The 14,696-nt window shown below is 54.6% G+C and overlaps 1 protein-coding gene across 1 annotated transcript; it reads right to left on the reverse strand.

Moving 5' to 3' along the window:
- Window positions 1–527: 527 nt before the first annotated feature.
- Window positions 528–14,317, reverse strand: LOC111151380 (C-C motif chemokine receptor 7). The gene is made up of 3 exons (XM_022509368.1): window positions 14,250–14,317; window positions 7,678–7,727; window positions 528–4,779 (listed from the first exon to the last, which is right to left on the reverse strand). The coding sequence occupies exons 1-3, from the start codon at window positions 14,257–14,259 to the stop codon at window positions 3,700–3,702; spliced, it is 1,140 nt and encodes a 379-aa protein (XP_022365076.1). The 5' UTR covers window positions 14,260–14,317; the 3' UTR covers window positions 528–3,699.
- Window positions 14,318–14,696: the final 379 nt, after the last annotated feature.

The following is a 14,696-nucleotide window of genomic DNA, read 5'->3' on the forward strand; positions in this document are numbered from 1 at the left end:
ACCTCATTCTCCTGGACTCAGGGCCAAGGACAGGGACTATTCATGGGGGTGAGGGGAGCTGTTCCTTAAGGGCTTGGCCACAGGACAGGAGGGACAGTGCTTGCCAGAGCAGAGCTGCATGGTCTGGGACATGGATGGCGTAGGCTGGGGTGGATGTGTAGGGGAGTGCAGGGGAGTGTAGGGGAGTGCAGGAGATCTGCAGGAAGACCTCTGGCTGGAGCTCGGGAACCTGGGCTCAAGTTCTAGCGAGGCAAGAGCTCCTAAGAAACCTCAGGTGAGTAATTTAGCTCTCTGAGCCTCCGTTGGCTTACCCGTCCAGTTGGTGGGAAGGGCAGACTGACTCATCTTCAGGCTGTCCTCCAGCTTGATTTATAAGTTGTGGGGGGGATGGAAATGGGGCTAAGGAATTGAATTTGGTTTCCTGGTGGAAACTTGTGGAAACTTTTTTTTTTTTTTTTAGCTACCATGTATTAAACATTTCTTAATGATTATCAACAACACTTCCAGAAGGATTTCTAAGCATTTGACATCAGTGAATTTACTTGCTCCTCACAACAGTCCTAGGAGGTAGGTGCTATGATTTTCCCCATCACACAGACTAGGAAACCGAAACACAGACTAAGTAAGGAGCCCGAGGAGCTTAGCTGAGATTCAAACCAGGCAGTCTGGCCGCAGAACCCCTGCTCCTCATCACCACGTTCCACATTCCAGGCGCTGTGCAACGTGTTTGCCAAATCCTCTCCATCTTGCAGTTGAGAAATCTGAGCCTCAGAGCAGTTGAGCAACAGCTGAAGGTCACACAGCTGGGAAGCAACAGAGATGAGGTTCCCAGTCAGCCTGGCTTCAGAGGTCCGCTCTTTCCCATCCGCTTCCCATAATCCTGCCAGACCCTCAGGCCCCCAGAGCCAGCTGATCCGGTATTCTTATATTACAAAGTCTCTTTAAGCAAGTCAGTTTCTCCTTCTGGGCCTCAGTTTCCCCATCTAGAGGCTGATTGGGGTGGACCAGCAGATCCCTGCGGTCCCTTGCAGTCGTGTGAATCCATGATTCTTGAGGTGTGGTGCTTCTGGCTGTAAGGGCAGAGGCGGGCCCTGGGGAGGCAGCTAGGGAGGATGGGGATGGAGAGAAGGGGAAAGCTACAAGAGACAGGACGGGGGGCCGTGGGGGCCATGAAACCAGTTCATGGGAGCAGGTGGATGAAGCAGATGACAGACAGAAAGGGAGAGAGAAGCCTTGGGTGCTGGGGAAGGGGGGCTCCCCAGTGAGTTTGTTCCTTCTTCCTAGGGGTCCCCCAAAGTTCAGGGTAGGCCCAGGAGAGCGCTGGGCAAGGGAGCAGGGGCCAGGCCAGCTGTGAGCCGAGATAGAGCAGTGTGGGGAATTAACATGGCTGGGGTTCTGTTGTCTTTGTAAATACTCGGAGATGTCCAGTTATTTTAGAAAAATGTATCTGAAGCCGAGATGGCGTGTTTGTGCGGTTGGCCTGGCTTCCAGTTCATGAGTGTGCCCTTGAATTCCTCCATTCAGGAACGGAGGATCGGTTTCCTGCCTGTACCCTCATTAGGATGTACATACCAGTGGGCTTCATGCTCCTCTCGCGGACCCCACAGGCGCTCTGGGGTCCTCCCCGCACCCCACACTCATGCACACACGTCTGTAGCTGCATGTTTTACTACTCAGCGCTGCTGTGGCAAGCACCACTCCCCCCTGCCCGCACCCGGGCCAGTTTCCTTTTCCCCAGTGCATGCTGGCCAACAAGTCATGCCCAGTGCAACCCACGGAGGAGACAAATGTCAAGTGCTGAGGACCAGAGAGAATGGGCTGCGTTACAAAGTGGGCTCTCTGGAAAATGTATACTATCACCTTTACCCGAGTATCCCCTCCCTCTCGCCCCCTGCCAGGCCCCCAGCTGTCGCTGTGCTGGGCCCTTCAGATGCCTCCTCGTGCATCACAGCTTTGGGCTAACCTCCTCTCTGGCTTGGAGGAGTCAGGGTTCCGGGGAGGCGTCAGGGATCCCAGGGACATGGATCTATGTTGTGGGCAGTGGCTGTTCCCCAATCCCTGCCCCTCCGTGATAGGTCACTGGACATCGGCTACTGCTGCAACGGTGGTCTGTAGGGGTGGGTCGTGGATGAACTTGGCTTCCAAGAAAAGGGTGCAACCTATCACATGGGTGCCATGACCAGCCTCCTTAATCCAGCATGCTGTAGTCTGGGTGCCCAGGGGTGGAGGCGGCCCTCCCTCTAAGAACCATTGTGGGGAGCTTGAAGGGACTGACAAAGGGTTATGGGCTCTAGTTACAGACCGAGCAGGGACGGGACGAGCTGACCAGTGAGTAAATGTTGCTAAAGGTGACAGAGAGCTCCCAGCCGTTGAAGTTTTAAGGACAGCTTGGCTCTCTCCAAAGTTCAGCTCATACCACGTCTGTGGGTCACTGCTGATGGCACAGGCTTGGGTCCTCTCCCACGAGTTCTGGAAGGGCATTTGCAAGTTGGGCACCCTGTGCTTTCCCTCCCCCTCCCTCTTTCAGCCTTCTGGGATGGTGTCACAGGAGGGGCTTGGAGCATAGCTTGGCAGACCCCCTGGCTCTGATCATGTCTCAGAAATGAAGCCCACGGAGAGCAGAGAAGAGGAGGTGGTCGGGTGGGAAGTAGGGGCTTGCAAAACAGGGACATACCCATTTGCCATTTACCGAAAATGTCCCCCATTTCTTTTAAAGCTGTTGTTTCTGCAGAGGAAAACTTGTATTTGTCTGTGAGTAAACTGCGCTGTCTTAATGAACTGAAAGCAGGACAGGATGAGCGTTTTTTTGTCCCCGTGACTAAGAACAAAGAGCAGCTCACTGGCCTTCAGCAGTCAGTACTGTCACCACTCCTCTACCCCCTGTCCCGGTCCCAAACCTCTCTGCCTGCCCTCTCCTCCTTCAGAGCAGAGCTGAGACCTGAGAAGGGCTCGTTGCACGTCATCTGTGCCCCAGAGTCCTGGCCGGGAGCGTGGTTTTGGCCCAGGCAGAGGCCGCTGGCTTGGCCCGCAGGAAACACCACGCCCCTCCCTGAGGAGAGCCTGGGCGGGCAGTGGTCTGATGAGAGGTGGCAGGCACTGGGCAAGTGTGGTTTCAGGGAGGTCTGGAGCCTGCCATTCCTTGGTGGCTCAGATGACAGTGGAGAAAGAGACGGAGGGAGGAATTCAGAGATTTTGACCCGCTGGCATCCCCTTTCCCTGCCAAGCCGAGAAGTCTCTCCACCATCTCAGGTCTCAGAGACAAAGCCTTATTTTCTGGAAGACCTTGCCTCAGCCCTCTACTCTCAGGGAGGATGTCTTCCTGGGTCAGAAGGAGTTTCATTCAGAGGACTTGCCAGGCGCCCTTCTCTGGTCCACCTGTCACCAACTCTCCCTTCACTCCAAGTGCAGACTGTTTTCCCACTTCCACTCTTAGTTCTTGGTCTGGGGGACAGCAGCCTTGGTTTTGGAGTGTCGCAGGACTTGGCGCAGCTTATCGGTCACAAGCTTTGGAACCTGGGTGGAGGTAGCTAAGGCCAGGGGTCTGGGCTGCCGCACGTCCTCTCCCCACGAGACAGAGCTTCATTGGCCAGGACTGCCTTTCCCTCTGCAGCTTTTGGAGCCCGAGTCTCCTGCTGCCCGTCCGGTTCCCAGGGCACCAGGGCCCTGGGAGAGGTCCCTCTCATCTGAGTGGAGCGCCACCTACGGGGAGAAGGTGGTGGTGGTCTCAGCCTCCACGCTCATGGAGGAGCGCCGGGTGTGGCGGCAGGAAGACCACTGGCGGAGCCGTTCCTGGCTCAGGCAGCCCAAGTCCTTGAAGAGCTTGAAGAGGTCATTCCTGAACTTGACACCAATGAAGGCATACAAGAAAGGGTTGACGCAGCAGCGGACGCAGGCCAGGCTATAGGTGACGTCATAGGCAATGTTGAGCTGCTTACTGAGCTCACAGCTGCCGCTGCCCGTGATATTGAAGTTGGCCACCGTCTGGGCCAGGACCACCCCATTGTAGGGCAGCTGGAAGGCGATGAAGACCACGACCACAGCGATGATGACCTTGATGGCCTTGTTGCGCTCGAAGTTGCGGGCCTGGAGCAGGGTGCGGATGATGACGAGGTAGCAGAAGCTCATGGCCCCCAGGGGGATCAGAAAGCCTACCACCATCTGGGCCACCTGGATGGTGATCAGGTCTTCCACGTGCTCCGTGACGAGGGAGCACCTCAGGGCTTGCTCGCTGCTGCTTTTCTGGAGGCCGCTGTACAGCAGCTCTGGGGTGGACAGCACCATGGCCAGCATCCAGATGCCCACGCAGGACAGCTTGCTGATGAGGAGAACACGGGCACGGTGGCGGTGGGCTGAGACGGCCTGGACAATGGCCACGTAGCGGTCAATGCTGATGCAAAGAAGCAGCAGCATGCCGCTGAAGAAGCTTATCTTGTAGATGCCGAAGATGATCTTGCAAACGTGCACACCAAAGATCCAGGACTTGGCTGCACTGTAGGCCCAGAAGGGAAGGGTCAGGAGGAAGAGGATGTCGGCCATGGCCAGGTTGAGTAGATAGGTGTCGGTCATGGTCTTGAGCCTCTTGAAGTAGATGTAGGTCAATACGACCAGCCCGTTGCCCAGCAGGCCCATGAAGCAAATGATGGTGTACATGAGTGGCAGGAACCAGGCTTTAAAGTTCCGCACGTCTTTCTTGAAGCATACGGACTCGTAGAGAGTGTAGTCAACCGTGGTATTGTCTCCAATGTAATCATCCGTGACCTCATCTTGGCACAGGCACACCTGCGGGAGAGGGAACAGGGCAATGCCATCCAGCTTAGCCAAGTGGGATCCAGCTCAACTCAGCTCACTTTGAGGCCCCGGGATTGCCCAGAGCAGTTGTCCCCATTAGGGGCATCACCCACAAAGCCTGCGAATTCTTGGGCCCCACCTGGGACCTACAAACCTGGAATCTATGGGGGCAGAGCCCTGGGATCTGTTTTCCTAAACTTCCCAGGAGGTTCCCTGGCTTAAAACTGGTGCCTCCCAAAATTTAACATGCACATGAATTACCTGGCGATCTTGTCAGAATGCGTGTTCTGATCGATAGGCTGGGACCTGAGATTCTGCACTTCTAGTAAGTAGCAAGGGTCTGTTCTCACCAACTCAGAGAGCCTCGGCATTACGTGCCCTGACAGTGGACTGGAAATCATCTGGGCTTTGAGGTCTCGTGAGCCTCGGGCCGCATACACACACTTTATCTCTGAGCCTCAGTTTCCTCATCGGTGAGATGGAGACGACTATAATCTCCCTCCATGGCTAGGGTGAGGTGCTTAACCTCGGTTCTGGTGCCCAGAAACTCCAGAAGAAGAAGAACGTGTGTCTTTCATCTTGAGCCTCCTTTTAGAATCTGCTAGAAAAAGTTTTCCAGGGAACCTGCAAAGTACTTCAGCTTTTGAGGGGAAATCCATGTCGGGGTTCAGGTTGAGGAGGGCCTGGAGCCAGAAGGCAGATACTCTGTTAAGAAGCCTCAAAACCCTGGTTTGGGGCAAGCTTCTGTGACCCTGGGTGATGAGTGACTTGCAAAATTCTACGGATCCCAGGGCCCGAGGTACAGTGCCCCGCACGCAGCAGGGGCTCTGGCAACATGTGCCCAAGGGCACTGAACTGTACAGCTATGATGGGGTGGAGGGTGCCCTCCTGGGCCACTGCCTCCTCAGCTGTGATGGAGTCCTCCCTGCATCCCCAGGAAGAGCATGGGGCTCCGTTGTCTCCTACTCTCCCTCTGGGCTCCCACCCTCTCCCCCACCTCTCTGTGTCTCTCTTCCTCCCAGTCTCTTCCGGCAGATCCCAATCAGCCAGGCTCAGCGGCTCAGGGCCTTTTTTTTTTTTTTTAGCCCGTTTGTAGGGCAAGCTGAAGTATCAGGCAACCTGCTGTGATTTTATCAATGAAGGAGGGCATGCACCCCTGCACCCCTGTGCACAGGGACAGCTGAGCCTCTGTAGGCTGGCAGCTGGGCTGCGGGGCTGCCTGGGGAAGCCCATGGCCCCTCCTCTGGGAACTGGGCTCTGGGCAGCTCACAGTGATGGGTTTTCGTGCACCTGGGGAGCTGGAGGGACTTTAGAGATAAGGAAAGGGAGGCTTTTGGAGAACTTCGTTCAAGGTCACACAGCCGGAGTGGAACCCGGTCTCTTTCCCACATCCTGTCTCTCTGTCTTTCTCACTTCCAAATCCTGAATTTATCACTGTCACAGAACAAGGACAAAATAATATCCAAGAGCCATTTCTCTGGGCACTGCTATCTTGAGAAAAGTTAGCGGCAACCCCCTTTCCCCTCATCTGGGCATGACTGCAGCCTGGGGGTCCTGAAGAGGCTGGCTGCTCTCAGCCTTAACCCATGGTAAGTCCCAGGGTTATAAGTCTGGAGTCCCCGGACATAAGGGGGGTATACCCAGCCTTTATGAAGAGTGCTCCCCACCAGCATGACCTGCCCTCTTTTTCCTCCCTTTACTACTTCCGGACTCTGGGCCACTAGGCATGATGCCTCTGCAGCCCACAGCTCCACCACATCCTGCCCCGTCTGAGCCACCCCCATTCCCCTAAGTAAAGAGAAGAATGAGCCCCAGCTGTCCCTCATCCCCTCCCCAATCTTCCATTCTCCACTTCTAGCAATACAGCCCCTCCCAAGTCCTGAAAGAGGGGAGGGAGTGGTGATGGGGAAGGGGGCCAGGCTGTGGGCTGTGGCCCAAGCTCCGGGGGACCTCTGGGATGGGGTTTTGGGAACAGTGCCCAGCTTGGGGCCTGCCTCTGGCCAGAGCTCCTGGAAAGCTGCCCCTCTGGCCTCCAGACTTGGGGAAAAGCCAAATTTTGAAGGCCTGCCTCTCCAGCTTTGGACTTGGCCTCCCCCTCCCCCTCCAGAGAGCTCCCACCCCCAGCCAATGGAAGAGAGTAGACTATGAGTTACAGTTTCTTCTAACTCCAGGGCTCGGTGGGGCCAGCTTTCCTGTCTGCATTTCTGGGACTGAGAAGCAGAACAGTGTAAATTGGGGGACTTGGCTCCTGCAGAGTTTGGGGACCTATAAAGTATGTACACTCCCCTACCCCCAGTGTCCCGGGCCCCATGCTTTCTTCCCTCCCCACTAAGTGGGTCTCAGATGGGCCTCTTTATTTCATAGAAGGGACTGGGGCCTCCAGAAGAGGCTTTGGCTGGACACCGGGGGCGGGAGACAGCTTTGGGGTAATAGGATCGTAATGAGGCCACTAGACCACATGTTCTCTCGACTCATGTATGAAGTTTTGCACGCACGGCTGTGCACACACATGCACAGACTCCAGGACACTCACAGCCGTTGCTTTGTGCCGTTCCCCTCGACAGACTCAGACGGAGCCCGCATTTCTGTATCCCGAATGGGGACGGTGCAAGTGCGGTGGGGGAGAAGGTAGTATCTTATTTCCCCTGTGTTTTAATTTAAGCGGCATCCAGGACGTTTGGAGACCATGTGTAGCTTGTAGGGTCACTCAGCAGATGGAGAGGGGCAGCCACCGGCTTAAGGAACAGCAGGTGGGTTTGTGTCTGGGTCTCTTTCTTTACAGCAAGTGCCCCCCTCCTCCACCACCAGGATTCTGGGGGTGGGAAAGGGTGGGCTTGGGGAGGGGGGTATGGGGGAGGGAACAGAGCTTTTGTTGGGCGCAGATCTCACCTGGAAAATGACAAGGAGAGCCACCACCAGCAGGCTTTTCATTGGTTTCCCTGCAGGAGACAAGGTGAGAAAGTTACTGCTTGGCAGGGGCAGCTCTTTGTTAGGAAAGAAGGCCTCAGGGAGGGGTGGGGGCACTGTTGGGAACTTTCCCCACAAGCCCCAGGCACCTCGTTTGCCTGGAACATCAGATCCAGATTGTGCCTTGAAGCACCTGGCTGGCTGCCCAGCCTTGCCGGCCCTCACCTCCTCTTAGTGGGATCAGAATGCATGGCAGCCCCTGCTCCCCACCCCCTTCCTGGCTCTTCAGAGCATCTTCTGGAGTTGGAAAGCTCACTCTGGCCCACATGCCCTTCAAGGCTGAGTTTCACCTGACCCTGACTCCTGGGTTTGAGTGGCCCCTTCCACCCCAGGTTGTGTGGGAAGCAAGGCCTTGAGGGGGGTGATGGTAACTCTGTGTGTGTGTGTGTGTGTGTGTGTGTGTGTGTGTCCTGCACTGCTCCTTGCCAGTAACCATTGGGGAGCATCTTTCCTGCATCCGGGTGAGTGGGCAACCCCATCTGCAGCCCGAGTGTCCTCTGTGGGAGGCCAGCTGAGGAGACAGGCTGATGCCACAGGGCTAGGTGGAGGAGTGAGGTTATTTCCTGGCATCTCAAGGACGGGAAAGTGCTTCGGGGACCCACCTGCTCCCCACAACCCCTCATTCAACTGAAAATCGTTAAGGCCAACTTGTGGTTTCCTTGGCCTACACCCTCAGCCTGTTGGTGGAGCAGGGACCTCTTCCCTTTCACCCAGTGCAGACCTGGAATGAAGACGGCATCCAGGAACTGTGGGTTGATGAGTGAATGAACGAGTGAGTGAGTGAGTGAATGAATGCCCCAGCTTCTCCTTCTTCCGGGGAAGAGAGCGCCGGGGTGGCCTGAGGGGACGCAATCCTAGGACGGTATGGTATGGTACGATAGAGACTATTCTCTGAGGTAACTACTTTTTTTGCTTGACTGAAGTGTGTTTGGGTATGTTTGCTCTTTTACTTGTTTCTAATCTGGGGCCTCGCGAGATGTGGGAAAAGGGAAGACACTCAGCCATGGGAGGGGAGCCTGCCCAGCCTGCGCAGAGCAGGGTCAGAACCTGGGTACATTCTAGAAGTCAGGAGGCTCTCTTGAGTCTGAGCAGCGGGTTGAGACACAGGTTAGCACAGGCCTGGTGAGCTGCTGACAGAGGATGGGGCCTTGGCCACTTAGTTCTGCTTTGTGGCTGAGGTGAGGGCTGGAGTGGGAACTTATTTCCTCTGAGGGCTGAGCAGGGAGGACAGTGCACGGGGTAATTTATGTAGCAGTCTTATCTCACCTAACCTCTGGGAGCACCCAGAGGGCAGGAGTTGTGCTTTCTGACCTTTGTAGCCCCCTCCCAGGAACCTGACCCTCAGCCTCCCAGCCAGGGCCTGGCCCACAGCACAATCAGTAACGAGGATGCCACAGATGAACGCCAAGGCAGGACTTGCAGGCCGGTCACTCCTCCAGTCTCAACAGGGACAGGGAAATGCTTGGGACTCCGCTTCAGGCACCTTCTAGAAGCTGGGGACCCTCTTCCTGAAAGCAAGGGGTTCTGCTTCTCACGAGGGAGCGGATTGCCAGGGATTCGCTGTCTTTGGCTACAGCGCCACCTGCTGGAAATATCTCTGCACGACACGCAATTTACTGCACGCTCCAGGTGGAGTGCCTAAGGCAGGGGATTCTGGGCTTGGTGGGGGTTCCTGGGCCAAGGAGGAAGAGCCTCAAGCCACAAAAATAAATACATAGTTTTCCCACCTCAAGCAAGTTATATTGCACACTACTGCTAGACACGTCTTTCTAAGGCAGCGCTCTGATGCCAACCCCCACCAGGCCTCCTAAATCCTGAGGACCTCTCTCTCCAGCCCTACAGAGGAAGGCCTTGAAGCTTAGTATGGCAGTCAAGCCCCTCACTGTCTGCCTGCACCTGCCTTCCTGGCTATGTCTTCTCTTTCTGAGGACAGGCACGCACTGTCCCATTGTCCCCGGCTTGCCCCTGTGTATCTGCAGTCCTAGGTAGGAATAGAGGACTGTGCAACGTCCTAGCTCCCCCTCCCATCCCCCTTCCTCGTCGAATTACCGTGGGAGGCCGCCCTCAAGCCCACATCTCTATCTTCAACACGCTTTTGTCAGGGTCCAACGCACCGCCCATTCTCCACTGACTCATCTTGGTGTGAAGTGCTCGAGGTTTCTTTAAACAGGCACAAATCTTTCGTTACTCTAGAGAAAGCCCACTTTGACTGTCAGTGAGAACCGAGAAACCTCAAAGTTTTGATAAGTCACAACGGGTAGATGCAAGGAGTAAGAACTGTTTCTATTTCACTCCATCAACCCCTTCCCTGGGGCCCCTGTCCCATTCCTTTGCCCCTGGTGGAGGGGAGGGGAAAGGGGTTGAGACTAGGCTATGTGTGTGTGTGTACAAGATTTCTCATTCCAGGTGTATTGGAAATGGTGGATGAACAAGGATCCGTAGAACCAAAACAGGCTGTTTTCAAGAAAGGTAACCAAATGGGAATTTAGGGGAACTCTGGTGTGTGGCAGGAGCCTGGTCAGTGGCCATGAGTCAGATCATTTCTGTCTGTTACAGAGTCATAAAGCAACAAGCCTTGGGCAGGAGCTTGGGTGAGGCCACTGAAGTTGGGAATCTTAGGGGTTGAGACGTGGATGACTTATATGTTGGGTATTTTCTGAGTTCTTGGGTTTCTAGTAATAATCATAATGAGAAGAAAATTCCCTAGAACTCCGACCTGAGCCCCCAGCAAGGAAAACTGCTTTCCTGTCCGGGTGGAGGGATTGCTGGTTGGTTGCTCTTCCAAATCCCTAACTTTCATCCTCACATTTTCCAGACCCTCTAGGGAATCATGGGTACCCATTTAGCTGGCCCCAAAAGCCACCCCAAACTTTTTCCTTTCTGGAATTCCTCACCTGCCAACACAACTTTTTTAGGGGAGGCAGAAGAGAGAGGGAGGGAAGAAGCCGGGAAGGGGTAAGGAAATTTGGAGAGAAGGTGAGAAGCCTGGGGGCTCCCCTTTCAGACAACAGGCAGGAAGGTAGGACAGCTAAGGGAAACTTGCAGTCCCTATGATATCAACTTCTTTACCCAGTGATAGAATTCAAATTCACTGAGCTCTCACTGTGCACCAAATCGTTCCATGTACGATCACTGTCATCATGGTAGGTAGGTACTACTATAATTCCCATCTAAGACTGAGGAAACTGAAGCACAAGAGATTAGCAAATTTCCCAGAGTCACACGGTTGGCTAATAATGGAGCTGGGCTTTGAATCCTTCAGTTTCCAGAAACCACACCCCTAAGCCGTCTTTATGCTGCCTCTTAGTCTTTCTGTATCTCTCCCTCATAACATCCTGTGAACGAAGCCTTGTGATTCTCATGCTATTCCAAAAAACTGTGGCCCAGAGAGGTTAAGCCACTTGCCCGGTGTCACACAGCTGCTAAGAGATGGCTCTGAGATTTGATTGGAACTCTCACTACCTGTGTTACCTTACATTTCTCTTGAGTCCTCTATGTCTAGAGACCTCCATGGAGCGTGATGAGAGTCCTCACTTTCCTACATCGTGTGGGTCATCTAGCTCTGTTGCTTCTGTCCCCTAACGTCTCAGAGCTGGCCCCACCTCTGTCCTGACATCAGACTTTCAGAGTTCCTTCTGAAATGCAGCCCACATCCCTTAACTCACCTGACTGAAAAAGAAAAATCTTCACTGGCTCCCTATTGCTTTCAGGACAACCCCTCAGCAAGGCCACACAAAATCTTGACTGGTCCTTCCTGTGCCTCTTGTCTCCCTTCTTACCTTCCTCCTTGGCGTGGCCACATTCTTTACACCTCCTTCCACTTGCTCCTACCTTGTTTCTGTTAGCTTTTGTCAGAGCTGACTGACGGGGAGTCCACAGGCTGAGCCCCCAGGATGTTCTGCTTGGCTACATTGGATTTCCATTTGGATGACTTTCGGTGGGGCTTGCCTCCTCTGGTTCACTCTGCTCCCCTCCACTTACTACATCTTGTGTCCCTTCCCTCATTTGCTTTGTTGGCCCCTGATGGAAATCAAGTCTGCTCTCCCTGCCACGTCCCGCCTCCCTTGTTCCTCCTTGTCTGGTTTGAAAGCTTGGACATGCCTTTCAAAACCCAACTTAAATGCTCTTCCGACCCATGTTCCATGGTCACCACTTTTCTTTGGAGTTTTCCACGTGCCTCACAGAGACCCCATCAGTACTATGTCTCCCCCTGTCTCAGTGGCTTATGCACCTGAGTGACTGTCTCCCCACAAGACTGGTCATGACCGAATTCCCCCATCAATGAGAAGTGACTGGAAGAAGGTACCAAAGAGAACAGATTTTCCCAACAGCTCCCAGAGGCTGCAGCGCTCCCTTCCTTCCCAGCCATGTTCCCAGGCCAGGAGGCTTTTGCTCAGCATTCTTTTACCTTCCCTCTGCCACCATTTCAGACCAAGCTATGACACATAAGTCTCTCACAGGCTCATTTTTTTCTTTTCTCTGTTTTGGAGAATTCTGAGGTCTTAAGACTCCTCTCTCAAAGGTGGGAGGGTGCCTGGGGCTGCTCATTCAAATCATGAAAGAGACCAACTCAGCCCAGCTTCAGCTTTGGTGTTTTCATTTTGTGTAACAGAAACTCTGCCTCTTCACCCACCTCTTGCTCCCTACTGGGCAGACGGAGAGAGAAAAACAGATCGTTCATGGCCCATCCGCCCCACCAACGGCCCTGAGTCTGTTCTGAGCAAAGCTTCCCTCAGTGGCTTCCCTTCCTACCAGTATTTCAGGCTTGGCCGTTGGGGCTCTCTCTCTCGAGTTGAGTGAAGCGGGCGAGAACATCCCTTTCTCCCAAACCAGAGGTTGCCCTCCCTCCCCGCATCAAAGCCTGTGAGGCTAGCACCCCAAACCCAGGTCTGGGGGAAGACCCTCAGTGGTGGCCCAGAGTTGGTTCTCAGAGGCCCGTGGAGCCAGGGTGCACGGCCCTCCCTGACTCTCTGTTCAGTCATTTCAGGCCTTGAAGTGGTCTGAGGCTTGAAGTCAACCGTGGCGGGAGAATTTACACTATGGAAATTGGCAAGAACTACCAATCAGTGCCCCTCCTGCTCCAGGGGAGCAGGTTTCCCAACTTTTCCCAGCACCCCACGGGGACACACAGAGGTCATAGAGGTCTCCCTCACGGAGGTCCCACAGGGAGTCAGGAACCAGTCCTCAATGGGCGATGGCCTGCGTTCTGTGACTGTGGTAAGTGGCGGGGGGCGGGGGTCTGGGGAGTGGGATTGGGGAACAGTCTGCTGGGAGGAGAGGATGTCGGAAGAGATTTTTAAAAACTGAAATCAACTCAGAGTTGTTGATGTCATTCATTCATTCATTCATTCATTCCACAAACTTTCTGCTCATACCCCCAAAGCCTCTGAGATGGAGATGCAAGGATCCGGTCCCACCGGCCAGGCATTCCAGTCGTGGGTCAGGCAGCTACGTTAACCAATTTACAGAGGATCGCTGGGTCCACCTGGGGTTCTGGGTAGGCCAGGGGAGGGGGTAGGCAGAGTAAAGGCAAGAGGCTGTGGTGCGGTGGGAGGAGTGTGAGGACAGCACAGGGCGCACCAGTGAACCTTCACTTTTTAAAGGCAACCTCTTGCGGCTTTGAGGCTGCCGTGGTGCTTCATTTGCTGGTGAGAATGAACCATCCAGGAACTTGGCCTCTGTAGCCTCAGCCGGGTCTGACTTCATAGCCGAGATTTACACATGGGGTGTCTGGAGCTGGACGTACCCCATACCCCTCACAACCCTCTCAGAGCTTCTTTTGTAATCCCTCTGGTTAAGACCAAGTTTCGATCAGAGGACAGGCTTTTTAAAGGGATGAGTCATTGGCCAGGGCAGAAAACGTGAAGTGGGCTATGACTTCTCCAGGCTGGATGCCCCATTGTTGTCCCATTTCCTGTTGCCCACCCAGCCTTTAACCTGCACGCGGCGGGAGCCGAGCCAGAGGGATGTGGAGCATGCTTGCGTTTGTCCTACCCCGTACTGCATACCCTAACCTTCCCTTTGCTCCTAAGAGCACGGAGCTTCTGATCCCTGCTTAGCAGGCGAGAAAGGTAGAAAGCAGAGGGGGGACGAGGAGTGGAGGGTCCGGAGCCCTCTGAGGACTTTTCCCCTGAAGAAACAGGTCCCAGGGACCCTCACCCATCACCCCAAGCGGAGATGAAGACAGGGGCCATCCAGATCACCACCAACCCCAGACCTGCAGCCTTCTCCAGTCCTTACTGTTCTAGGAAGACACCATCTCTCCACCCCCACCTCCCCCTGTCTTTCCTGGTGCCAGTGGTCACCCCTTTCCCCAGCTCTGAAAGGTGCATCTGTTGTGCCTGGGAGAACAGGGTGGCTGATTCCCACCAGGACAGACCCTGATTAGTTGGGAGGCTCCCCCGTGCTTTCCATCCCCCTCCTCCACCTCCATTCCACAGGGTCAGGCTGGATGACCCCGTGCTGCTCTTTCCCACATGGGGAGGCTCACTCACCCAGGTCCATGACACTCTCTGGGCAGTTGAAACCACACAGGAAGGCTGTGCCGGGTCTTGAGCTCCCACTGTCTGGGGAGGAAGTGCTTTTAAGTTCTGAGAGGAGCCACCCTCTTCTCTGCCCCTCCTACCCCAGCTCCTTCCTCCAATCCGACCTCAACCACGGCCCCCACAGTGCCTTCTAGAACCAAGGGGTATGAGAAGGTGACAGTGACAGCTCACTCACTGGTCATAGGATCATGAATCATCAGGTTATTTATATTGAAAAAGCCCCCTGTGTAGCCCAGCAGTTAAGGATCCCAACCCAAGGCAGGAGAATTTGGGCCAGTTATTGATTGGACACATGTTTAAGCCTGAATACCCCGGGCCAGAGCATCAGAGGTGAACGAGGGATTCAGGGTCACAGAAAACTACATTTCCCAAACCACTGTGTCCTCCAGCTTCTCA

Source organism: Enhydra lutris, unplaced genomic scaffold (assembly GCF_002288905.1).
Source record: "Enhydra lutris kenyoni isolate GAN:26980312 unplaced genomic scaffold, ASM228890v2 scaffoldscaffold26, whole genome shotgun sequence".
Classification (NCBI taxonomy): Eukaryota; Metazoa; Chordata; class Mammalia; order Carnivora; family Mustelidae; genus Enhydra; species Enhydra lutris.